Raw genomic sequence first — 24093 nt, 5'->3', positions numbered from 1 at the left:
ACAGTGATTATTAGAACATCGGGCTAGAATTTGGGAGACCAGGATTTGAATTCCCACTCAGTCATGAAACTCATGGCTAAAGAGTGGCACCTTTAGCAGCTTGGATATAAAGGTGGTATATAAATGCAATAAATAAACAAAAACACAGAGCTAGGCTTTTCAACGTGTCTGGGAATCCTGGGGCGACCAGGGCTCCAAATCACATGGAAGAAGCTACCTACTCACAGGAACAGGCTGTAGCATTGAGCTGCTTCCAAGCACTTCCACTCTCGCCCTCTACTGGCTCAGCCCACAGCTCTGAAAATGGCATTCCCTGTAAATGCTTCTAAGCATCCTCTGGAAAATCCAAAATGCCTTTAGGCGGGAAGGAAGGGGGACCCCGTGGCATATGGTGGGCTTTGAGTCCTTAACTATTACAAAGGGGGACGAGGGAGTGGAGACTGGCTGATACAACTTACCAGAAGCAAAGTAAACAAAAACTTTAACGATAAGCATCAGGAAAACTACGCAGCAGCTAAGACAACAAACTACCATTCCCGACAGGCAAAGCGCAGGAAGGGCTGTCATAACAGACCCTTCTTCCTCTGCACGTCACCAGAAAGTTCCCCCAAGTCCCATCAGCCCCTTCGCACGGATTGGGTGACGTGTATTGAGGGGAGGGGTCAGCGCGGCACGTAAGAGTGCGCGCCGGCGAGATGCTTGGCTGGCGGGCATTGTAGTTTCTTCCTACGGACTGCGCTGGGGTTTTATGACGAGAGGAACTACATTTCCCAGCATGCACCGCGCCGCGCGAGGTTTTTTTTTTCCCCCCCCTCCCCTCCAAGCGGCGAAGGTACAGTCATCACACGGGTAAACGGCCCAGGAAGCCGGCGAGTGTCACGCATAACAACAGACGGGGCCTTATAGCACCGGGCCAGGGCAGCGAGAAGTTTCGAAAATGGCCGGGGAGATGACGGTGCTGGGTGAGTAAGAGGGGCCGGCTGAAGGCGGGTCGGTGGTTGTGTCAGCCTCTGCGCCTCGTTAAGATCCCCCCTAAATTCTCGCCTGCCTGTCTGCCTCCCGCTGCTTTTTTGGGGGGGCGGGGACGGGACCTCGGCCTAGATCCGCCGCTGAAACCCAGGGCTCTACGCCGGAATACTCGAAGCTAAAATGAAAGCTTTTGAGTACACGCAGGGCATTGGAGGTGTCTGAAGGGAGCCTCCAGTTCCAGAGGCAGTCTACCTGTGCGTTTGAATGCCAGCCGCGGGGAGGGACGTCGCCTTCATGCTTATAGGCAAAAGAGGACAGAACTCCCCTCCCCCACTAATTCGCTGTGTAGGAAAGGGAATGCTGCACAACTACTGAAAGTGCAGGAGATCTGTGTTCTTCTGTCTCTGGTTACACGTGTCGGGTTGGACTAGATGACCCTCGAGTCCCTCCCAACTCTACAATTCTATGAATCCTGGAGGCATCTGGTGGGACCCTTTGGGCTCAAGACGCTGGACCAGATGAGTTTTTGGTCTGACCCAGTAGGACAGCTCTACTGGTTTTTAGGCTTTTGTGTTGTGGTATATACTGGCCCGGACACTGAGGTCCAGTTCCGAGGGCCTTCTGGCGGTTCCCTTGCTGCAAGAAGTGAGGTTACAGGGAACCAGGCAGAGGGCCTTCTTGGTAGTGGCATCCGCCCTGTGGAACACCCTCCCACCAGATGTCAAGGCAATAAACAACTATTTTACTTTTAAAAGACAACTGAAGGCGGCCCTGTTTAGGGAAGTTTTTAATGTCTGACGCTGTATTGTTTTTAATATTCGGTTGGAAGCCACCCAGAGTGGCTGGGGAAACCCAGCCAGATGGGTGGGGTATAAATAATAAATTATGATGATGTTGAGGGGGAGGGGTGGAGCTGCTGCCAACCAGGAAAAAAAGTGATCACCTCAGGCGTCTGATCTTTGGTATCATGAAAAGTTACAAATGGTTTTGCATGTATATAGTATCTTCACTGCCCAGGAGGGGGAGAGGCACTTGTGGGATTTTCTGCTTCCGGTACCAAAATAATTTGACCAGCGTCCCTGCTATTCATTTGCTGCTTTGCCTCAGGATGGTCCTGGACTTAGGGGATGAGAGTGTTAAAGCACTTCCTTTGCAGACTTCAGTATCTGTAATTTTGCTTCTGGGAAACTGATCAGTGATTTCCCAGTGATTCTGGGAAACTGATCACAGGAAGAGGGGTGTTTAGTGAAGCAGTTGAAGAAGGAGAGGATGAAAGTTATTGGTTTTCTATAGGAGGGTGCCTTTCATTGTCTTTCTGGTTTGGAGTTTGTTACACAGGCAATGTGTTTGCCATCTGCCAATACTGGAAAAAGGCTTGATGGACCTGTTTCAAAGAACTGGCAGTGCCCATGACTCATCAGAAAGATTTTATTTGAGTGGATAGCACAGTGAAAATGCCAACAGTGTGAGGCAGCTGTGAAAAATACACAATGTGCTAGGATTATTAGAAAAGGAATTAAAAATAAAACTGTCAGTATCAAAATGTTCTGATTCAAATCCATAATGCACCCCTTTTGGAATATTATGTACAGTTCAAAAATGATATTATAGAGCTAGAGTAGATGCAGCTAAAATGACCATGGAGTGTATTAAAATCTAAATGGTTTGGGGATCTTTAGCTTTTTTAAAAAATATAATTTATGAGTGACACAATAGCTGTTCTAAAAATTGTACCTGCTGTGTATGATCTAGTTGAGATTCCTGCATTGCAGGGAGTTGGACTGGTTGACCCTTGGGTCCCTTTCAACTCTATAATTCTATGGGAAAAAATGGATAGTCTTGTTAACTTCTTCTGGGATTAATTTTCTGACTTTTAATTTTCCTTTCTTTCCTTTCAGGTTCTGCTATTTTGACACTTTTATTAGCTGGATACCTGGCCCAACAGTATTTACCTATGCCCACACCAAAAGTAATAGGGGTTGACCTTGGCACCACATATTGTTCAGTTGGCGTTTTCCTTCCTGGCACAGGGCAGGTGAAAGTGATTCCTGATGAAAGTGGGCACAACAGCATTCCAAGCATGGTGTCCTTCATGGAGGGAGATATTTATGTGGGATATGATGGGCTAGAGCTGGCAGATTCAAACCCACAGAACACTGTGTATGACGCTAAGCGATTTATAGGGAAGCTCTTCACGCCAAAAGAATTGATAAGTGAGAGCCGCAGATACCCATTTAAGGTGAGCTTAATGTTTTGTTTGCCAGCTAACTGCCAATGAGTGTTTGATACCCACAATTCTCACTGCTGTGTAACAAGTTACAAGACCTGAGATGATTCATTTGTTCTAGGAATAGGTGAAGCTGAGGCCTTGTGGTTAGAAGTGCTTCGTACAAATGAGGAGTATGTTTTATATTTTGTGCTGCTGGGAACTGGTTAAATTTACACCACTCTTAAATATTAATTAAATCATGTGATTCCAGGTAATGTCTAGTTCAGACAAATCCTTTTAAATGAAAAATAAAGCCTCTATGATGAATTCTGGCATGTTTCTGTGGTTCCTATACATATGGAGTTTTAATTTTGTTTTAGAGTATACTTTTTTGCTGTGTGAGCCACCCAAAGAACTGTCATGAGGTGGCTATATAAATATAATGAATAAATAAGGAATTTTACTTCTTAACAGCACACTCCTATGCATGTTCACTCAGAATTAAGTGAGTAATTCTGTGTACAGGCGGGTCCACTCACTCATATGTACGTGATAGCACTTAAAGATTCTGCTTTTCTCTTGTTTTTCAGATTATTAATAACAAGGGAGCTGCTGAATTTTCCATTGCAACCAATGAGACTTATAATGTAACACCAGAATATATTGGTTCTCAACTCCTTTTGAAATTGAAGAGGATGTCGGAGGACTACCTTGGAATGCCTGTTTCCAGAGCAGTTATTTCAGTGCCAGCAGAGTTTGATGAAAGACAACGAAACTACACTATTAAAGCAGCAAGACTTGCAGGTGATTCACATTTCCCCTTGTATTCTTGCTAAACTCAGTTTATTTTCATAATGCCATACTTGGAGCATATATAATAGTAGGTCAACATTGACTTGTCTTTTGCTTTGACTTGTGCAGCGTTAGAAATTGTGAATGAAATTGCTCCAGAATGACAAGCAGGGTTGGAAACAAAATCACTTACAAATACGCAACCATTTGTTGTCTGAAGGAGAGTTAGGCACAAGTCTACAAGCTTTAATCATTTTATACTTAAATTTCCACTCAGTCGTCATATTTGGTTTAGAATCATTATTTTACTAGATGGAATAGGAGGCAAAAATATAAATATTGATAACTTATTTTATCTTTTGAAGGACTGGAAATCTTGCGGGTAATTAATGAACCCACTGCAGCAGCCATGGCATATGGTCTTCACAAAGTTGATGTCTCTAACGTTCTGGTCGTAGACTTGGGTGGAGGAACGTTGGATGTTTCTCTGCTGAACAAGCAAGGAGGGATGTTTCTGACCCGAGCCATGGCAGGTAAAGAAGAGTCTTTAATGCTAGGGTTTGAGTCACTAAAATAATTTTACTTGGCAGGTCTAATACGGCAAGCTGTAGGTTGGTTCTACATCTTTCCTCCCTGCTTGTATACCATTGGATACACTCATGCTTCTCACTGGTAGCTGAATATGTGAACTGACTTCATTGAAAAATGCTGTAGTTAAGATTACGTGGAAAGATGTAGAAGTCCTGTCCGAGGTGCTGCATTTGTGATGGCCTGCCCAAGCATGCAAATTAACACTTGATGTTGCAGTAAACGGGTCGTGAATGAATGCCTTGGGTCCTGTACTGGAAGAAAGGCGGGATATAAAGAAAATAAATAAATCTGTGAGTCTTCCCTATGATGAGGTGGACATAGAGGTCAGAGAGGCGAGTTATTGGCCTTAATTTTTGTGTGTCCCATTTATTCCTAATATATTTTCTGGACAGTGAGCACCAATGATTTTTTTTTGTGGAACTTGCTTCCAAATAAACCTATACTTGTGACTAGCTTAAGCCAGGTTATGATGCACCAAGCTCAGTACAGCCAACCAGCTGTCGGTGGCAGCTTTTCAAGGGCTCAGTGAAACCATCTGTTTTATGAGATAGCTCATTCAGTGGAGCAAGAGACTCTTAATTTTGGAGTCATGGGGTCATGTAGGGGGTTGGACTAGATGACCCTCATGGTCTCTTCCAACTCCTCAGTTCTATGCTTCTAAGCTATACATATCATTGTCTTCAATTGCTGTGAGTTGTCTGTATGTCGGCTTTGTATTTTAGGTAACAACAAACTTGGAGGGCAGGACTTCAATCAGCGACTGATGCAATACCTATATGATGAGATGCATCACACATATGGCTCTCTGCCTTCTAAAAAGGAAGAGATACATAGACTCAGACAGGCTGTAGAAGCTGTCAAATTGAACTTGACAGTTCACAACTCTTCCACAATCAGAATTTCTCTTACTATGCCACAGCGGAAGGACCAACATGAACCCTTGAAGGAAGAGAACAAGGTATACAGCAAACATGAAAATGTCCCTTCAGAAATCGAAACAGGGATGAATGAGGACCTGAAGGGCAGCCTTAACGTCCCTTGGAAAAAAGTTCTCTTTGAAACAGAGATTTCCCGGAAACTCTTTGAGACATTAAATGAAGACCTTTTTGAGAAGATTCTTGTTCCCATTAAGCAGGTATTGAAAGAAGGACATCTACACAAGACTGAAGTAGATGAGATTGTATTAGTTGGAGGCTCCACCCGAATTCCAAGAATACGTAAAGTTATTACAGAATTCTTTGGGAAGAAACCCAACACTTCTGTTGACCCAGATCTAGCTGTGGTAATCGGGGTGGCCATTCAGGCTGGAATTGTGGGGGGGTCTTGGCCCCTCCAAGTTAGTGCTGTAGAAATTCCAAACAGGCATTTACGAAAGACAAATTTCATCTAAGCTTCAGTGTTCTGATCCCATTTTATTTTCTTCAGTTCCATAACTAAGCAGGGCTCTATATGTCCTAACCTAAATCCATTAGCATGTTGGACTGTTCAGTGTACATTAGTTCCTTCCCTGTGTCCCTTGTAAGGGATTAGATATAGAAAGAAGAAAATCTATTGTTAATACTTGAGCTACAGGAAAACATGAGCTCATTTGTTAAGGAAAGCCAATGATCAGAAACATTGTTTCTGAAGCATGATTTTATTTTATTTTATTAATTTAATAATCAACAGAACCTCAAGACTTCTTTACTTGAAAATGGAATTAAACCATTCTTAAGTAATGAGGGAGATAGTGTTGGCATTGTTTCCTGGCACTTCCCAGGAATATGTATTGACTGTGAACTGGCCTGGCAGTAGCAGTATTAATGCAGATAGCACAGCTGAAGTTCATCTTAAATGGCATTTAAAAGCACTTTTCTAAATGTTGCATTGAAGCTTGAATGTGCTTTAGATAGTAGCACTTTACCAAGAGCTGTTCTGCAGATCCTACCAAAAATCTAATGCATTCCTTAACATTAGCCATGGGGAATCATCACTATTGGACACCTCTTAGTATTTCTAGTATAAGGTAGTAAGAGGCAAACATTATGGTTTCTACTCATGTGCTGAAGGAAGTTTGCAATTGTATGTGTTATCACTGGAAACTCCATGATCGTATGGTATGTTGTCTTTGTTCAAGCATAATTCTAAAACTATGGTTTAGTTTAGTGCTATGTGAATGAGGCTCTGGTTTGTGTGCTCCCACTTTCCTTGTCCTCAGGCAGTTGTGAGTAGATTAGCAGCTTTCTTCCTTTTTTGGTTAACTGCAGTTTAGCTTTACATCCAGAACCTAAACTGTGGCTAGTCTTAACTATGGTTTACTGAAAGAAGCCAGCTTCATAAGCCACTATTTTGAAGCTGGCTTGTTGCAAGAATCCAAAATTAAGACTAGCCTGTTCAAATTTTACTTGAGGGAGTGCTTGCACCTGAGACTTATTCATGTAACACTAAACTATAGTCTAATGTTGTGCCCCAAGCAAGGCTAGTGTAAAACTTGGATTTTTCGGTTTTGATCAGTTATTACTACTGAAAAATTCAATAATGCAGATAACTCTACCTTTGCTTTAGTTACAGTTTGTGCAATTCAGAGAACAGTCTTTTTAACCATTCCATAAAAAAAATTGAAGTAGCAATTTCAGTCTATGCTTTTGTAGAAAGTATTGAAACTAAATATTCCAGGACTCTTGAAAACACTCCATTCTTGTTAATAAGAAAACTGGTATTTTCTGGCTGCTGATGTTAGTCAGCAGCATTGAAGTAAACATCTCATTGTTTACTTATTTTAGATTTAGATTTGCTTCTAAATTTGCAATTAATGACATAGGGATTAATGTGTAATCCTAATGTGTCAAAACGCTCACCGAGTGTTGCAATGTTAATGCAAACAATACTGAGTGTTCTTTGGGGTCTCACCCTCAAATATGTGCAAACCTGAGATACAATGGTCAGAAATTTTCCTAATTATGGTGATTAAAAATGTGCCATTGTTGAGGTAGTTAACAAACATTATATCTCATTGCCCAGGTTACTCTGTGTTTGTCTACATAGGCACTTTGTCAAAGATCGTCATAATCATGTGTGTAGAGCGAAATGTACTGTACAATGTGGCTCAAAGAACATTGCTGAAACCTAGGTCTGAGTGGTTGTTTTTTGTGGTGGTGGACAAAGGGCACGGGGAATGTTTTCAAGGAGCAGAACCAATTGTGTAAAGAGCAGGATGCTGTGTGTGAACTGCCCTGTAGTCTTTGTGTAGATACTGAATATTATATTGCTATTGGTAGGACCACCAACTACTTGATCGGGATTCAAAGAGCTGGACATCTAGTTCTAGGAACCTAAGGATCTTCTGACTCCTAACCCATCCTGCAAAGCAAACTGCTTTTAAAATCTGGATTTTGAAAGTAGATTGTCATAAGTCATAGGTGTTCTGAATTCATGGTTATCAGCTGCTGAAAGAAGCAAATACAAAGAAATCCACTTGTGAGCCTCAGTAGCTCATGGGAACACGGGCCCATTGTTTCTTACTTCGGATATAAAGAAGCAGACCAGTCTTTACTTTTAAAGAGACTTGAATTTTTTAGGTGTACAGCAACAAGAGGTGAACCAAATAAATTGAGAATGTGAATCAGAGATTGTTGATGGAATTGAAGAAAACGTCAAACTTATTCTCAGGCTGTCCTTACAGTATCGGTAGATAGAATACAGCATTTTATCAGCAGATGGCTATGTGAGAAATGAACTTCCTCTTGCACTATGGGAATTCTCCTTCCCCCTCTCCTCATACGGCCCTGGCATACTCTCTCAATCTCCTCTGGGGGGTTGGGGAGGTACAGACCATTTGTAGCAGATTTGGGGGGAGAGGAAGGTGAAGTCCTATTATGCGAGAGGAAATCCACTTGCACAATGTTGGAATGCAACCATAAATTGCATTTTTCTCGTAATGAGAGGAACGTACATCTCACATTTTTTTCTAAACTTTCCAACACAAAGCCAACTCCTGTTGCCTTTAAAAATTGGTTATAGCCCTTCCATATATTAAAGGGGTTACCCTTCTTGCTTGGCTTGGCAAGAAGAGAAAGCTTTGCCTCACAGCTTTCTGTAATCCATTTTTATTGAAGTTTTATGCTGCCAAATGATGATTTTACATGGCAAGGCAAAGTTACAAGTGAAAACCATACAAGTTTGGGTCAAATATAGGTAAAATTAAGCTTCATGGAAGTCAAACTGTTACAGACTTCCAGACGCTGATAAGTTGGGTATCTCATCGATCAGGATAGCTTCTAGAAGTTTCTAAAGAGCAGAAAGGCAGCCATCTCTGGTGGACCTAGCTCTAAAGAACTGTTTTAAAAGCAGCTTACTCAGGTGCTGTTAAGGCATGCCTCTGTTTATGGCAAATGAAGCAGACTTGATTTTTCCCCCCACCCATACTGATTTGATTATGCTGGAGCCAGCTTACTGGCATCCTTAACTGTGCCCCCTATGAGTTGCTTGCAGAACCCAATTAGTTTTAAGGTTTACTTGAAGATTTAGAGTTCTTTTGCAAAGAAGTAAATGTATTTTGGACTTTAACTTATTATGGCAAACTTGTAAACCATAACATGGCCCCTATTTTTAGACAAATAATTATAGTAAAATATTTTTCTTACTGAAGCCATTGGCTTTAAAACACACACACACACACACACACACACACACAAATTGTTCTCACAGGTTTCTATAAAAAAAATAGACATATGAGAAAAATAAGACTTGGACAGGCGTATTTCATCAGTTGGAATCCTGATGGGTTAGCTAAGTAACATTTGTATCAGCATCTCTTGCTGGAACTACAAAACAATCAAGCTGGGTTGCAGGCTACTGTGAAGCGGATTTTCTGTGTGGAAAAAGGATAATTTTGTTTGGAGACTGCATTTACAAAATTGTCTTTTTGTATTATCAAAATAAAAGACCTTTTATACTGTCTGTTGTGCTTATTTTGAGACTGCCCTATTGAATGTAAATGAGGACATGGCCATTAAACTAGGGTGTTTATAAGATGGAGGGGAATCTCACCGCCACATAGCAGTTTAATAATGCTACTGCAGAAGTATGTCAAGGCTTGGAAGGATTTCCATAATCAACGCATGCACACAGTTTTCTGAAATATTAAGAGTATTTGCTCTGCAGCTTGAGGATTTTCTAGAGAGCATCCAGCCCACTTCAGACAACGGCAAGCCATGGTTTGTTCTGAGGCTGACAGTGTCTCTTCTCCTTGCCTTCTCAGAGTGAGAGAAAGAGAGAAGCTTATATTCACAGTTCAGAACAAATTGCAACTTCCCAGTTTCATTCCTACAGAATGGAAAACAGCAGCTTATTGCAAACGCTGGAACAGAAGCTTCGCATTTCTTAAGGCTAACTGTACCTTGGGGCAGTAACAAACCTTGGTTTATCGTTTAATTGAACTGGGCTATGGAAAATGAAGGGCTTGGTGTCACCGGCTAATGAATTTGCTAGATTTTATGGTGGGGAATGTCCAATTGTGCAGTTCTGTCCTACTTCACTTGCATTTTCTGGGACCTCAGAGGTGATATTTTTGTTGGGAGTACTTTGAGTTTCGTAGTAGCAAGTTATCTGGCCATTAGGCAATACTGTCTACCCTGAACCATAATGACAAACTGGCAGGAAGAAAGTGAAACAGGGTATGTGTTTAGGAACTGAAATCAAAATATTGCTTCATTTCAGATTTTTATGCCAAGCTTTTTCAAAATTGTAACAAGCCCCCGCCCCCCCATACTTGGTGATGATCAGGACTGTGTTCGCAGGCCTGCCTTCCCTTTCCCCAGTCAGATGTCCAGACTGCAACTCATCAGTCCCAGCCAATAGCCAAGGCTGATGGGAGTTGCAGTCCGAAATGGACAAATAGCACTGGGTTAGCAAAGGCTGCTCCAGAGCCAGAGGGGCTAAACTGATTCTCATCATGCTCCTTGTAATTAATAAGCTGCTGTGGGTAAAAGCCTCAGCGCCTAGGGCTTGCCGATCGAAAGGTCGGCGGTTCGAATCCCCGCGGCGGGGTGCGCTCCCGTTGTTCGGTCCCAGCGCCTGCCAACCTAGCAGTTCGAAAGCACTCCCGGGTGCAAGTAGATAAATAGGGACCGCTTACTAGCGGGAAGGTAAACGGTGTTTCCGTGTGCGGCTCTGGCTCGCCAGAGCAGCGATGTCACGCTGGCCACGTGACCCGGAAGTGTCTCCGGACAGCGCTGGCCCCCGGCCTCTTGAGTGAGATGGGCGCACAACCCTAGAGTCTGTCAAGACTGGCCCGTACGGGCAGGGGTACCTTTACCTTTACTACAAGTTTGCTAACTTCGATAATGTATACAGACACACATACCTTGTATTAAAAACATTTAATATTGGCAACACAGTTCATTTTTAATTTTCTTTTTAAAAAATCCCTATAAAATGAAGTAATTATTGCTATAATTCTTGTAGAAGAATTCAGGAAAATAATAAGCACTGTTCATATTAAAGATTGGGTGTCTGCGTCCTGTGGTATTCCAGCTTCTGATACCATTTCATAAAATATGCCTTTCTGTTGTAGCAACCTGGCTGGAGTATCAAATTCAGCAATCCTTCCAGAGTTCAGAACAAGCACCCTGAAAGAGCAAAACAATGTAATGGGGAAACCTTTAATCTAGGAAGAGTTAGAGCTGATCAACTTGCAAAATAAATTTTACATTAAGCAGTTCATTTGTTAATTAAAGATTTCTGGGATGAAGGTTGACTACTTTAAGGCAGGAGAGGGGAACCTGCGGTTCTCCAGCTGTTGCTGGACAGGAGTTGGAGTCTCAACTTCTGGAAGGCAAAAGGTTCCTGACCTCCACAAGGAACAAGGAACAGCTCAGTATAAGAGCACAAGCTCTGCTTATTGAAGATTGAAGGTTAAATTTCTATTTAAAGAGAAGGTAGCAAGTGATGTGAAAGACGAAATAACCCAGAGTCAACCGTAATGAGGTAGATGAATAAATCTGACATGATACAAAGTAGCTTCCTATCTTCCAAAGAACTTTCTTAAAAAAAATAAAATGCTGACCTCTAAATTCCTGAATACAATTACCTTTTCATCAAACAAATTTGATTCTACAAATCTGTGGCTCCAAACACATTTTGCCATTGAGCTTTGTGTGTATTACAATGGGCAAATTCTACTGAATCCAGTAGTGCTACCCACCTAGCATTCAATAGGTAGTAGATGGCAGTTCTTTTTTATAAGGAGACAGTCCTCGGAAACTGAGGTGGGATGGTGATTTTGTTTGCACCAGGCCCAAGCAGAAACCAGTTTACTTTCAGGAGCTGCTTAGAGGGGTGGGGAAACCACATGGCACTTACAGCAACATACCTATCAGAATCCAGTATGGAATGCAGCCTGTGGGCAATGGTTAGTACTGTGCAGTTGTGGAATTCTGACCGGATTGTGGATTGCACTTGATTGTCTGTTTCCATGTCAACAGAGGCTGTTGCTTCATCCAAGATTAATACTTTCGTCTTTCGTAGCAAAGCACGAGCCAGGCAGACAAGCTGTCTCTGCCCCATGCTGACAAAAACAGAAATACAGTTTTAGTATGTGCTCTCGAATGGCGCTAGGCCTCAATTTCTGATTGGGCAGCTGGTGGCTGCTGCACCAGCTTGTGAATAGGCATGCAAGTTTTATGTTTGTGTATGTACACAAAAAGGATGACTACAAAAGGATTGAAGGTGGCAACAGTGCTAGAAAATGGCCTGTTTTGGATATCCCATTAGAAAACCACTGCCAGTCTGAGAAGCAAATATGGGGATATGTGGACAGACTCTGTCTAGGGCCGTTTAATATGTGCAAGAACAGCCCCCCCCCCCTGCAAATCTTTGGATAGGTCTAAGGTGAACAGACATCCAAGTAGAGAATGGTAATGTTTCTCCATCCTTTGTCCCTTACTTTGACCTGCCAAGTAACTGTGGGTAGCTTCATCAGTAGAACACCACTTTGGAATACTAGTACTCCTCTGCTAGTGGAGATCACTATTCTTCAGGTTACGTAGCTCACCTCTTAACATAGTTTAAGACATACCTCAGGTTTTCACCACCCTCGGAGATCTCATGGAGAAGTTTCTTTGGGAGTGACTGTACAAAGTTCTTCAAGTCACACAATTCCAGTGCATCCCACAGTTCAAGATCAGAGTATCTTCCAAGTGGATCCAAGTTTGACTGCAGTGTCCCTGAGAATAAGACCGGGTCCTATGGAATAATGTCTAGACAGTATTTCCATGTGGTATAATATTAGCGAGTTTAGGTTTCAGATTGATATTACTTTGGGATGGGGTCAGGAAGAGCTGCTGTTCCTCCGCCTCCCCTCCCCATCATCAAGCTATTAAATCCTGACTGGTTTTAGATATATTTGTAAAGAAGCAATAGATTGGCATCAACCTCCTTGAATGCAAACAGAATAAATGGCAAATTTATTTGTAAAGATAGCTGAATCTGAAGACCAGGAGGGACAGACCATGGGCTGTTATTCCCTTGTGGCAAATGGATGGCACACTACCTTTCAGAGCACAATAAACTTGGCCAAAGCCAAAGGCTGTTGTCATGCCAGTTATCTTAGAGTAAGCTTTCATCAGAAGGGCAGTTGGGAAAAAGGCAGGAGATCAATGGGCAATAAGAAGCCCATGCAATAGGAAGTGGGAAAGGGGTGGAAAGAACTCTGAAATATGCCACTAACTAGGCATAAATTCTTGAATCCCTGGGCAGGCATTCCTGATACATGTTTCATATGTTATCCCCTATTTTCCTCTCCCCTACAATAGTCAGTAAAGGACTGGTTTCTTCTAAGACAGCAGGCGGTTAAATGCAATGCAAAATCAACAAGTGGACCTAATGGATTACAATATTTTTGACAAGTTCATTAAAACTATTGTCAAAAGAATAATGACAGAATAAAGCTTATAAAAGAATTGTGTGGAACACACACACACACAATGCTAACCTGTGGAATAATGTTCAGGTTGCCACGTAGGTCATGCAAACCAATAGTTGATATGTCAATGCCATCAATGATTATTTTGCCTCCAGCTCTTTCTATTATCCTAAACAAACTATTTGTGAGAGTCGATTTGCCAGCTCCTGTTCTTCCTATTATTCCAATCTGTAACAAGAGTACTTTTCAAAATATATAAGCATTTTAAAACGGCAGCAGTTTCACTATGTTACTTAACACATGCAAAGAAAACTGTTTAGTTCCATATTAAAAAAGCAAAACTGTCTTGAAAAATAAAAGCCTTCAACAAGAAATCTCTACTAGCAAAGGTTAGTGGCCAACATTAGCAGATATTTTTTTTTCCTGGTTCACACATAAACCACAGTGCTTGTGCCATGAAGGAATAGCCACAGAGCTCAACAGAGTGGACCCACCCACACAAATATAGATTGTGTCCTGAGATCACTAACAAAAACCTAAATGCCTTCTTTTTTACACAAACCTTTTCTGAATGATTTTTAAAATTGATTGTCCACTGATTACCTTCTGCTGCTATTGCTACTTTAATTGTTATTGGTTTTGGTACATATTTTATGCTTATTTTTTTGTTTTCTGCATACCACTCTAATATTTTATTATGCGAGCAGTTTATACATCTTTCAAAATAAAGTAATAAAGAATGGAGCATGTTTTCAACTGGTCAAGGACACTGGCTGACAATCCAGTCCAGAAGCAAGTTTGCTCCAAACCAAGGCCCTATGCTTGTTCTGGTGTGCACTTGGAGCTGTGATGCCTGAAAAATGCTACATTTCCAAACTGAAGGGACAGCCTGATAGCACAATTGAATACAGACATGTTACAGCCCTCTATTGATGTTAGATGGGCAGCATTTTAAGACGGAGAAGCTTGATGGGCCCCATCCAACTCCCTTTTGTCCACAGGAAATCACTTCAACCAGGGGCACTCAGTTTCAAGAACAGCAGCCACAAATTACACAACAGACTTTGAAAACATATATTTAAACAGATATTATATTTTTAAAAGGGAAACAGGTATGACAGAGTACTTAATTTTGGCATGTTACCTTCTCTTCTTTGCAGCTTTGAAAAGTTACATCCCGCAGAGCCAAGTCCAGATCTGGCCTGTACCGAGCTTGGAAATTTACAAACTGTATTATTCCTTCCTTGGGCCATCCCGCAGGTGGACGATTGGATAATATCCAGGGGGCCTAAAATGGATAAACAAACTTTGAAGCCGATAAAACAAGCCACAAATTAGTGAGCATCAAAATGTGTACTTGAAAGTATTTCACAATATATAAAATTAGCCCCTGACCACTGCAAGCTGAAGCTGCCTGCCCAGGCTTCTATCCAAGGAAGCACTAAGCTACTTTTTCCATGAGCACAAGGATTTGTGCTTGCACAATGGAACTTTGCCCCATCTCCTCCCCTGTGCACCTCCTAAATCTGTTCTGTGTTCCCCCCACCCCCAAGCAAATTTGGGGTGGGCAAGGGAAAAGGAGAGGGGAGAAAATTCTGTTGCACAAGCACAAATCCTTGTGCTGCAAAAGTCTGGAGAATCTCTGGCCCATGGCTACCTGCCCATCAGCTGACATAACTGATACCATCAGATACATGGGAACTTCTTGGAAACCCCACTGCATGCTGATCCTTTCAACCTTTGAAAAGGACCATCATATTCCAGAATAAAGGGTCTCCTTGCCTTTGGTTTCCCCCAATTTTTGTCCCCTTCATCGCTGTGTGGCAAAGCAGTCTCTGCCAGAGTTGATGTAACTGGCTCTCACTGAGACTGCTCCATTGAGCAGCAATGAGGTAAAAAGCATAGGGTTCCCTGCTCAGTCCCTGCTCCTCTTTGCTTACACAGGAGAGCAGGGACTAACTGAAAGCAGGTGCTCTTTGCAGCAGTTTATCCCACCCTTTTAAAGGCTGCTTCAGCAGCAATCACAACCTAAACTTGGGAAAGGTTTGAGCCTTCCAGTTCTATGCCAATTAATTTTTTAAAAAAAATCTTCATTACTTAATTTCAAGTTGTATGCTTATCGTCATTTCACAAAAACTATTTACCTCTTTGTCTGTCTTTTCATATTCACAAACCCTTTCAATGGCGACTGCATTGGTTTCAATTTCACATGCTTTTCGGACCCAAAAATTCAAACTTTGAGTTATCTGAAATAAATAAATACTTGTTTATAGAACTTGTTGCGGTGGGTTTAACCAGGTAAAATCTGTGTGGTTCTAGACAGTCACTGCATCGAATAAATATAAAGGAGAGGGTAGTTTTACCCTGTTTTAAGAAAGACTTAAAACCAATGTTATGCTGCCAGGCATACTGAATGGCTTAGATCCAAAGGCATCTTGTGTGAGCAGAAAGACACTTGTTAATTTTCCTGTCCCCCTCCATGCCGTTCCAGAGGGTCCCTTGAGATGGGAAAGGGGAATATAAACTGAATGAGCTAGGAGACCTGATATGCAAATTGGAGAGCCACTTGCCCTTATCTGGAGCCAACCCAATGTGTTGGCAGCACTTTGAGACTTCTTAGAACTGCTGGATTACCGCAGAGTTTGGCTTACTGTAATATCAATGATTCCACTCCTACTGAATTTGCAATCCATTTTCCAAGTACTGCAACTGCATTAAAAAAAATGCTTACTTACATTCAGTGCATATGTTATTGATAATCCTACTGTAGCCGAGTCCACCTTGCTCCCAGCGAACACTGCAAGCAATGCAGCAAGGAAGACCATCAAGTTTCCCAGAAATTCAAGTCTGACAGCCAGCCACCTGTCATAAATGCATGCCCAGATTAATTGGGATTCAATTACACAGTTAGCAAATTGGTTAGAAATATTTGCATTTTCAGTCCTGTCAATTAAAATAAGAATATAGCTTCCTGCTTTGGGGAAGGGCTGTGGCTCAGTGGTAGTGCACCTGCCTAGCATGTGCTCAAAGTCCCAGCTTCAATCCCTGGTCCTTGCCCCCTCCCCCCCCCCACCTGAAACCCTCGAGAGCCTCTGCCTGTCAGTGCAGGTAACTTACAGACATTTAACTTGTGTGCATTCAGCTTTGTGCGCTTGGAAAGTAAAAGGGGGGAGAAGTGGGGCGGGCGTCCAGGGAAAAAGCTACTTCTGGAAAAAGAACTTTGGCAATCCCACCCGCCATTGAACCCAATGTGTTTTGACTATACTCGATTTTGGGTTTACAAGCTAGCCCCAGAACATAACCCCCACATAAGTTGAGAGTTGCTTTAAATGAACTAGATAGACTCTGTATAAGGAATCTTCCTATGTTCCTAATGTATAAATCCTTTCCCATGATATCCTAGGATCATTAATACAGTACCTGTTTGAGATCACGTTGTTGTAGAAGCAAACCATGTTCTCATTGACGACATCTTTGTTCTGATTAAGAAATCTTTCCTGATGTCCAAATGCTCTGATTGTGGATACACCTACAAGCGTTTCACTGAAGTGTGAAATTATTGGTGTTTGCGTAGCTCCAGATAACCGTCGGATTTGTCTGGAACTAGCAATATAGTATCGCTAATGAAAACAGACAAAGGGAGGGACAGGTAAGAAGTGTGTATTGGTCACCAAGGCATTGTTTTATTTTGATTCAATTGTATTGTTTTATATGGTATTGTTGTAAGCCTCTCTGTGGCCTACTGGCAAAGGGCGGCATACAAAACTCTTAAATATATAATATTGCCTTAGACCAGAAAACCTCCTATGTCCCCTACATCTTAGAATAAATATAGGCCTCGGATTGCAGAACAGCAACTTTCCCCTGAATTGTGCAATGCAAATCAACTGCTCAAAAGGAACGCATTCCTCTTCCCTTTCAGTTAGATAATATAATTAAAATAAAATAAATGGGAGTAAAACAAGGATATGTTTTATTATTATTTTTCTAAATGCTCAGCCTGGCACTTATTCAACTTACTTGCACAGTGAAATATAAGTATCCAAGTGGAATAACCCCCAGTAAGAACAGGGGTGATGTATACACAATCACAAGGATCGTTCCAACCACATCTAGTGTACAGTTCAACCAAGTCCGTAGATAATAATGGAAACGTATATCAACTATAAACATATCCTAGGGTAATTGGAAAGAACAGACATTTTTTTAAAAAAAATCCTTCTTATATATTTGAAAACACTTGCTTGTTTCTCTACTACCATGTTCATAGAACTACATTTGCAGCTGTTGCCCCTAGGCTGTATACCTTTAAGAAACAGAAGCAGTAGTGAAGTCTACAGGGTCAAAGCCCAACATCTAAGTAAACCATGACAGTGCACTCATCCCTCACTTGCCTTCCAGGAACAGACTTTATTCACACAATTTTCCTAGAAGCAATCAACATGGAAATGAGCACAAAACTGCCACTGGATCCTGCTAGATTTCCAGAAGTAGCTTTTACATGAAACTGTTTCATTTAAAGAAAAAGAGATATATCAAGGTAATGACAGAGGTAATGACAAGCTGCTATGGCAATCTTTCAAACAGATACTGATTTTAACTGATTGTTTTTATTTAAATTGTTGTAAGCTGGCCTGAGCAATGCAAACTGATTGGAAGGGTGGGGCATACATTTACTAAAGAAATGGGATATAAAAAAACTTTCCAGAATGCCCTTCTTCTGAGTACGGACTGACATTTCTAGATGGAAAAACTCAGGTGATCTAGCTCTGCGTAAGCATCCTTCCAACTGGAAATTGTCGTCACTGTCAACATGGAAAGGAAAATGGACCAGTGACTTCGTAAAGTGATGACAGTACAAGACGCATTCACACCGGGGGGGGGGCAGGAAAGAGTGAGTAACTTTCCCATGACCCAAGGATGAGAGGCAGCAGGTTCTGACCACCCTCCCAAAGGTGACACACAAAACAGACAGAGAGTATTTGCTCCTTACCTTTGTGAACCTGTTGATGATTTGACCTACGGGGTTAGTTTCAAAATACTGGAGTGGAAGGTGGAGCACACTGTCTAGCAACTGATGATGCAAAGACCGCGATGCAGAGAGAGATCCTCTGGTGAGCACATATGCACCACAGCAAACCAAAAGACCTTGGATGAACAGTATTAAAGGCAACATTAAGAATTTCATCTAACTTAGTTTCAAAGAGTTCACCACAGCAGCTTCTCCATTCAAGATAGCTTTGTGTGAACCTTAATCCATCCTCTCTGCTGGTCTCCCAAATATGGAGAGAGATGATGAAGTAGAGAGTTTAACTCAGTGGGCCCTTCAAACTTCCAGGAAACCCCAAGCAGCAACTCAACGCTGCTGGGAAGCCTGAGGTACCAGAGCATGCAAAATCACAGTAAGGAGTTCCCTGCCCTTGTTCAGATTGTATTATGCATGCAGCAAAGAGGTTCCCTGAACTGCTTGTTTCCTACAAAGCATGCCTTTGGCATACCACCTCCACAGATCTCCCTTGCATGTGTTAAGTGGCATCACACTAAAGCAGTGTTTGTCATCTTGATGAACAATTAAATGCCTCTTTTGCCATCTGCAGGTGAGCAGAAAGAAAGGGCCAACCTTGCAGAATGCCTGCAAGAATTGACCACGAATTACATGAATCTTAGTGTAGGACTATCAAGGAAGCTAAACTTGGAAAAGCAAAGAAAGTAGTCAAATGCCTCATATGTGTAGGCTTACCCTGTAGGAATCCCAAGAGCCCATAGATACTAAGTTTGTAGTTTCTTAATTGTTTCCATTCTGTGTAGTCGTTGATTTCTTTTGCTTCTGTTGTCCATGTGCTGAGCCACAGATTTTGCCCTATGGCTACAACATTTTGGCCTATGTAAGCTGCTACGGTTAGCCACACCCATGACCAGCCAAATGCTTGTAGGTACTTCAAAACAATTGACATTCTCATCTAAATATAAAAGATGTTCATGAGAGTTATTAGAATATGCAGACAGGATAGTCTTGGTAAATTAAGTAGGTAGAATAAGTGATTTATACTTCTTCAAACCCAATATAAAATTATAAAACTCAATTTCGCATAATGAGTCTTCAAAAATACATTCCCCCCTTCAAGCAACTGATTTCACATTTGCATCTACCGTTTATTTAACTGCCTGTTGCATTTTAGAAACATGTAAATAAAATTTTAAAAAAATACTTACAGAACCAGTGGCAACTTTTTCTTTCTTCATTAAGAATGCATTCCTTTGATCAAAAGAAGAATTGCAATAAAAGCTCTTTTACATTAAAATAAAAAACGAAACATAGAACCCATCTAAAAACAAGTTGTGAGTGTTAAAACCTTCAGGTCCTCTACAGAACAGGCAGAAACTGTGCCTTCTCCGATGGACAGGAATACAGGTGTGCCCCAGCCTCAGGCCACTTACATCAAGGGAGGGTTGAAGAAGACAAACTCACAGTTGTGTGTAATTGCACAATAAGGAATTGGAGCACAAACAATGGAGATTGCCACTTGCATTTCCTTCACCAATTCCTCCTTCCTGTTCCAGCTCCCCATATCACATTCCACACCATTAGGGGTGGGGGAGAGGTGGGTGGGTTGCATGAGAAAAGCTTTTCCATTGGCACAGTGTGCTCCAGTGGGAAATGGGCAAAGAGCCCAATTCCACTCATGGGCATTAGGATTTTGCCCTGTGTTTCTATAATATGCCCACAAGAGGGCTGCACCACAAATCTAAATGAAAAGCAGATGATTCAAGGGGACGGAGGACGCACTATTGCATTGTTTTTACTACTTTGTTGTTTGCTGCCTTTGGAAGGAAGGGCAAGACAGAAATTTAGCAAACACTCACTCATGGCACTGAACTCTTTGGATGCCTCCACTCTAGGAGTGAAAGCTATTAAGAGTGGTTTTCATAGAGTACTGAACTGAAAACTCAATTTTAGAACTCCCCCATCCCCAAGACTGGGGCTGCAGAAAAGGAGAAAGACATCTGGGTATTTGCAGGGCGGATGGTTAGTTACGCGGGTGGGACGAAAGCAAAGTGCAAGTAGATAAATAGGTACCGCTCCGGCGGGAAGGTAAACGGCGTTTCCATGTGCTGCTCTGGTTGGCCAGAAGTGGCTTAGTCATGCTGGCCACATGACCTGGAAGCTGTACGCCGGCTCCCTCGGCCAATAAAGCGAGATGAATGCCGCAATCCCAGAGTCGGACACGACTGGACCTAATGGTCAGGGGTCCCTTTACCTTTTTATGGTTAGTTACAGCTACACTATCCTGGTCTCTGCTTCAAAATGATTCTGTCAAGCCGGCTACCTACTCTGCAAGAATCCTCCAATTTCATAACTACCACATATCCTATTATCTTGGTTTGAGTAAGGCTAGAGTTTCTTTGTGTATGCCTTCAGCTTTGGGGGCACCAGCCACCACTGGATCCACAAGATCCAAATGACAGCCAATGTATATATAAGGGAGATCTGCTGGTCCCTCTCTGAATGCATTTGCAGCTCTACTTTTCTCCCTTTTGAGCTATCATGTATACTTTATTTCATAAAATTCATACACCACTTGCACTGTAAAAACAACAACTTCAAAGCAGCTTACAAAAGATAAACCAGTAAAATAAAGAAAAAATTGCAACCCTACTTTAAAACAAACCAAAGTTTAAAATTACCTCATGGAAAGTGGCTCTAGCAGCTGTTTCTGAGTACTCACCTGTCTTTTTCCCCCAGCTGTCTTTTCTTTGGTACAATGTGGTCTCTTGTTTTGATTTTACCTTAAGAATAAGGTTAAACAGGATTTATAATAAATAATAATAATTACCTACTGAAATACCTACGATATATTGGGTTGAATCCAGAGACACCAGAAATTCTGGCAATGGTGCTGTGAGCTGAACAGCACCATTAGCTGTTGTGCAAGATCTAGCAGAAGGCACTTTGTGCAACATCAAACAACAGCTTATGCAATGACTTGTACAAACAGCACCACATCTCTGAATACTCCTCTCTGCTCAGGCAAGGAGCTTCTGCGAAGTCATAAAAAGAGACCTTGTGTTTTTGTGCAAACACAACATTTTTGGATTCAACACAATAAAGTGTAGTCAAATGAACATTCATCAGGATAGAAACAGATCATTTAACTGCTGATACAAAACATATACAGATGGTGTGAACTTAATTTCTATGTTCATTCATTAGTTGGTCACTGATCCCCACCCTCCCGCTGCCCCAACAAAATTACTGCAGTCATCCATTCTACTGGGCACAAAAGAAGTACTGAAACATTATAATATGATATTCCAGCATCTAAAGCTAGCTGAATTTAAGCAAAAGGGTTAATTTGACTGTTGCAAATGACTTGTTTATACAAGTGATTATCTGTTCACTTTTTTCTTTCCTTTTCCATCAAAAGGCTCATCAGAGCCAACAACCTCTGACAAGATCAGGGTTGGGGCCCACCTCTCCTTCACTGCATGGGAGGGACTCACAAAGAATAGTTGGACTGTTATTTCCAGACAGTGAATCCCATAGACAAATACAGTCAGTTGTGAATGATCTAGGCTAGTCAGAAAGAAGTTCTGGCTAAAATAAACTGGATTATCTTGTTTTTTCATGCATCAGATTCTAGCAGATCTTGAAATCTTAAAGGTTCAAGAAGCCCAAAGTGGCAGAAGATGGAATTATTAAACACACACACACACAGCAGAAATGCACTGAACATTCAATGCATGATGGGGCAGCAAGATCACACTTGAGTACCATCCCACTGCACTTTACATGCTATTTGCTATAATATCTAAATGGTGAGTTTCATGACAGGGTATGGTGTCATGGGTAATGGACTTAGAATGAAGATATCTGGGTTCAATTTCCTACAACTCACCCATGAAGGAATCTGGTGTCCCTGGCCTAGGCACTCCCACTCAGTTTAACCTACTTTATAAGTTTATAGGCAACCCACAGGGAGACACTATATTCTGCCTGAGCTCCTTGGGGGGAGGAGGAGGAGAGACAAAAAGTAATTGATTCCTACATGCACATATATGGCAGATAAGGTGTCATCGGTACTGTTCAAAACTAGGGAAGTCCTACATGTCATGGAGGCAATAAGCCAAATCTATGGAAACCAGGGTTATAACAGGTATGTCTGAAGGGAGGCGGGCACAATATACATGCATTGGCTTTTATCATTTCATAGTCACAGAATCATAGTACTGTAGAGTTGGAAGGGACCCTGAGGATCATCTAGTCCAACCCCCTGCAATGCAGGAATATGCAGCTGGTCCATACAGGGATTGAACCTGCAACCTTGAGTGTTATCAGCACCATGGTCTAACCAACTGAGCTATTTGGAGCACAGGGTTCAAATGTCACAAAACAAAAGAATGCAAGTTGGCTTGTACAAATCTGTTTTGTTGCCTACTTGACACTGAGGGCATCTCTTCATCTTCCTTTCCTCCACCAAAGGTTTGAATAAGCTCAGCAAAGTTTGCTCTTTGAGAGAGTAGGTCTTTGTAACTTCCCATTTCAGTAATTCTACCATCTTCCATCATGACAACTATATCGGTCTGAGAGAGGATTGCAAGGTTGTGCGTCACTAAAATACGAGTCTTGGGAGAAAGAAAACACAACCATGTTTATATTTTGCACTGTTAAATAGTAGAAACATGTTAAAAGTATTGATTCAAAAGACTGAAAAGAAGAATCATTATGTACCTTGTTTTTCAATAAGCCTGAGGGCCCAATCACCTTCTCAAAAAGATGCTTCCCAACATGGACATCTACTGCAGATAAGGGATCATCTAATAAATAGAGATCAGCACTGCTGTAGACAGCTCTAGCTAGGCTGACTCTCTGTTTCTGGCCACCACTTATATTCACTCCCTAGGAAAAAATAAAGCCAATACTATTCAAAACTTTTTAAAAAACAATAATGTACTTCCTGCCCCCACCCCAAAATCCTTAATATAACACATTAATATTGATAATATTAAAAAAGAAATACTCTTATCAGTAGAGTATAAAAGCAAGATTATAAAGTAGAAAATGACCTGTGCTTTGGCCAAGTTTCACTCTTTTACCTGCTGGTGTGTTTTATATTGGGTGGAGAACATGGGGCCCTCCAGATGTTATGTTAAGTACACAGTATTACCCCAAACACTCTTAGTCTGCTTTTCCGATTTTATTAAGGGAGCAGTTTCATTTCAGCGATGAACTATCACCACAACCAAAAGAGTACAATTTGAAAACGGCTCAGACAGATCCCTAATGAAACCCAACTGTCTTTCTTAGTACTTTTAAATTTAATCCCTACCCTGAATAAACTTTCCACGCACATGGGCATTTTCACTTACCCTTTCTCCAATTTCTGTTTGATCCCCAGCTGGTAATTGCTCCAAGTCTGGCAACAAAGCACAGGCTTCCAAAACCTTTTCATAGTAGAGCTTGTTCAGTTCCAGGCCAAAAAGAATATTTTCCCGTAAAGTGGTATTCTGAATCCAGGCTTGCTGGGACACATAAGCAACTGAACCCTGAAAGAAAGAAGAAAACACACTGAAGTGTGCAATGCTCTGAGAAGGGCTGAACTCCATGAATGAATATTCATCTTCCTGCAGA

General features: G+C 41.6%; 2 protein-coding genes across 5 annotated transcripts in view; one reads left to right on the top strand and one right to left on the bottom strand.

Annotated features, from left to right (window-relative positions):
• The first annotated feature begins 806 nt into the window (after window positions 1–806).
• Window positions 807–9497, top strand: HSPA13 (heat shock protein family A (Hsp70) member 13). The gene is made up of 5 exons (XM_028726935.2): window positions 807–962; window positions 2868–3208; window positions 3769–3982; window positions 4336–4503; window positions 5284–9497. Exons 1-5 carry the CDS (start codon window positions 938–940, stop codon window positions 5949–5951), a joined length of 1416 nt encoding a protein of 471 aa, XP_028582768.2. The 5' UTR covers window positions 807–937; the 3' UTR covers window positions 5952–9497.
• A 1408-nt stretch (window positions 9498–10905) lies between these two features.
• LOC114595992 (multidrug resistance-associated protein 1-like) overlaps window positions 10906–24093 on the bottom strand; it is a 28425-nt gene continuing 15237 nt past the window's right edge. For 2 of the 4 annotated variants that reach the window (XM_077927280.1, XM_077927282.1), the window contains 16 exons: window positions 23832–24008; window positions 23194–23361; window positions 22901–23087; window positions 21191–21251; window positions 19677–19719; window positions 19204–19423; window positions 18457–18611; window positions 17484–17639; window positions 16884–17083; window positions 16199–16325; window positions 15608–15709; window positions 14608–14751; window positions 13533–13691; window positions 12618–12784; window positions 11913–12107; window positions 10906–11169 (listed from right to left, as the gene is read on the bottom strand). In XM_077927280.1, coding sequence (XP_077783406.1) covers window positions 11034–11169; window positions 11913–12107; window positions 12618–12784; window positions 13533–13691; window positions 14608–14751; window positions 15608–15709; window positions 16199–16325; window positions 16884–17083; window positions 17484–17639; window positions 18457–18611; window positions 19204–19423; window positions 19677–19719; window positions 21191–21251; window positions 22901–23087; window positions 23194–23361; window positions 23832–24008 — 2397 coding nt within the window. In that variant the 3' untranslated portion in view covers window positions 10906–11033. Of the gene's footprint in view, window positions 11170–11912; window positions 12108–12617; window positions 12799–13532; window positions 13692–14607; window positions 14752–15607; window positions 15710–16198; window positions 16326–16883; window positions 17084–17483; window positions 17640–18456; window positions 18612–19203; window positions 19424–19676; window positions 19720–21190; window positions 21252–22900; window positions 23088–23193; window positions 23362–23831; window positions 24009–24093 lie in introns of those variants that run through there. The other 2 variants (XR_013392567.1, XR_013392568.1) reach the window with 2 other exon arrangements.

The sequence above is a fragment of the Podarcis muralis genome, chromosome 4, assembly GCF_964188315.1.
Source record: "Podarcis muralis chromosome 4, rPodMur119.hap1.1, whole genome shotgun sequence".
Taxonomy (NCBI): domain Eukaryota; kingdom Metazoa; phylum Chordata; class Lepidosauria; order Squamata; family Lacertidae; genus Podarcis; species Podarcis muralis.
This window is presented reverse-complemented; position numbering and strand designations above follow the sequence as displayed.

Coding starts and splice junctions, on each gene's coding strand:
- HSPA13 (XM_028726935.2), top strand. CDS start 938: ATGGCCGGGGAGATGACGGTGCTGG. Junction 963..2,867: donor CGGGGAGATGACGGTGCTGG/GTGAGTAAGAGG, acceptor CTTTCCTTTCAG/GTTCTGCTATTTTGACACTT. Junction 3,983..4,335: donor TAAAGCAGCAAGACTTGCAG/GTGATTCACATT, acceptor TATCTTTTGAAG/GACTGGAAATCTTGCGGGTA.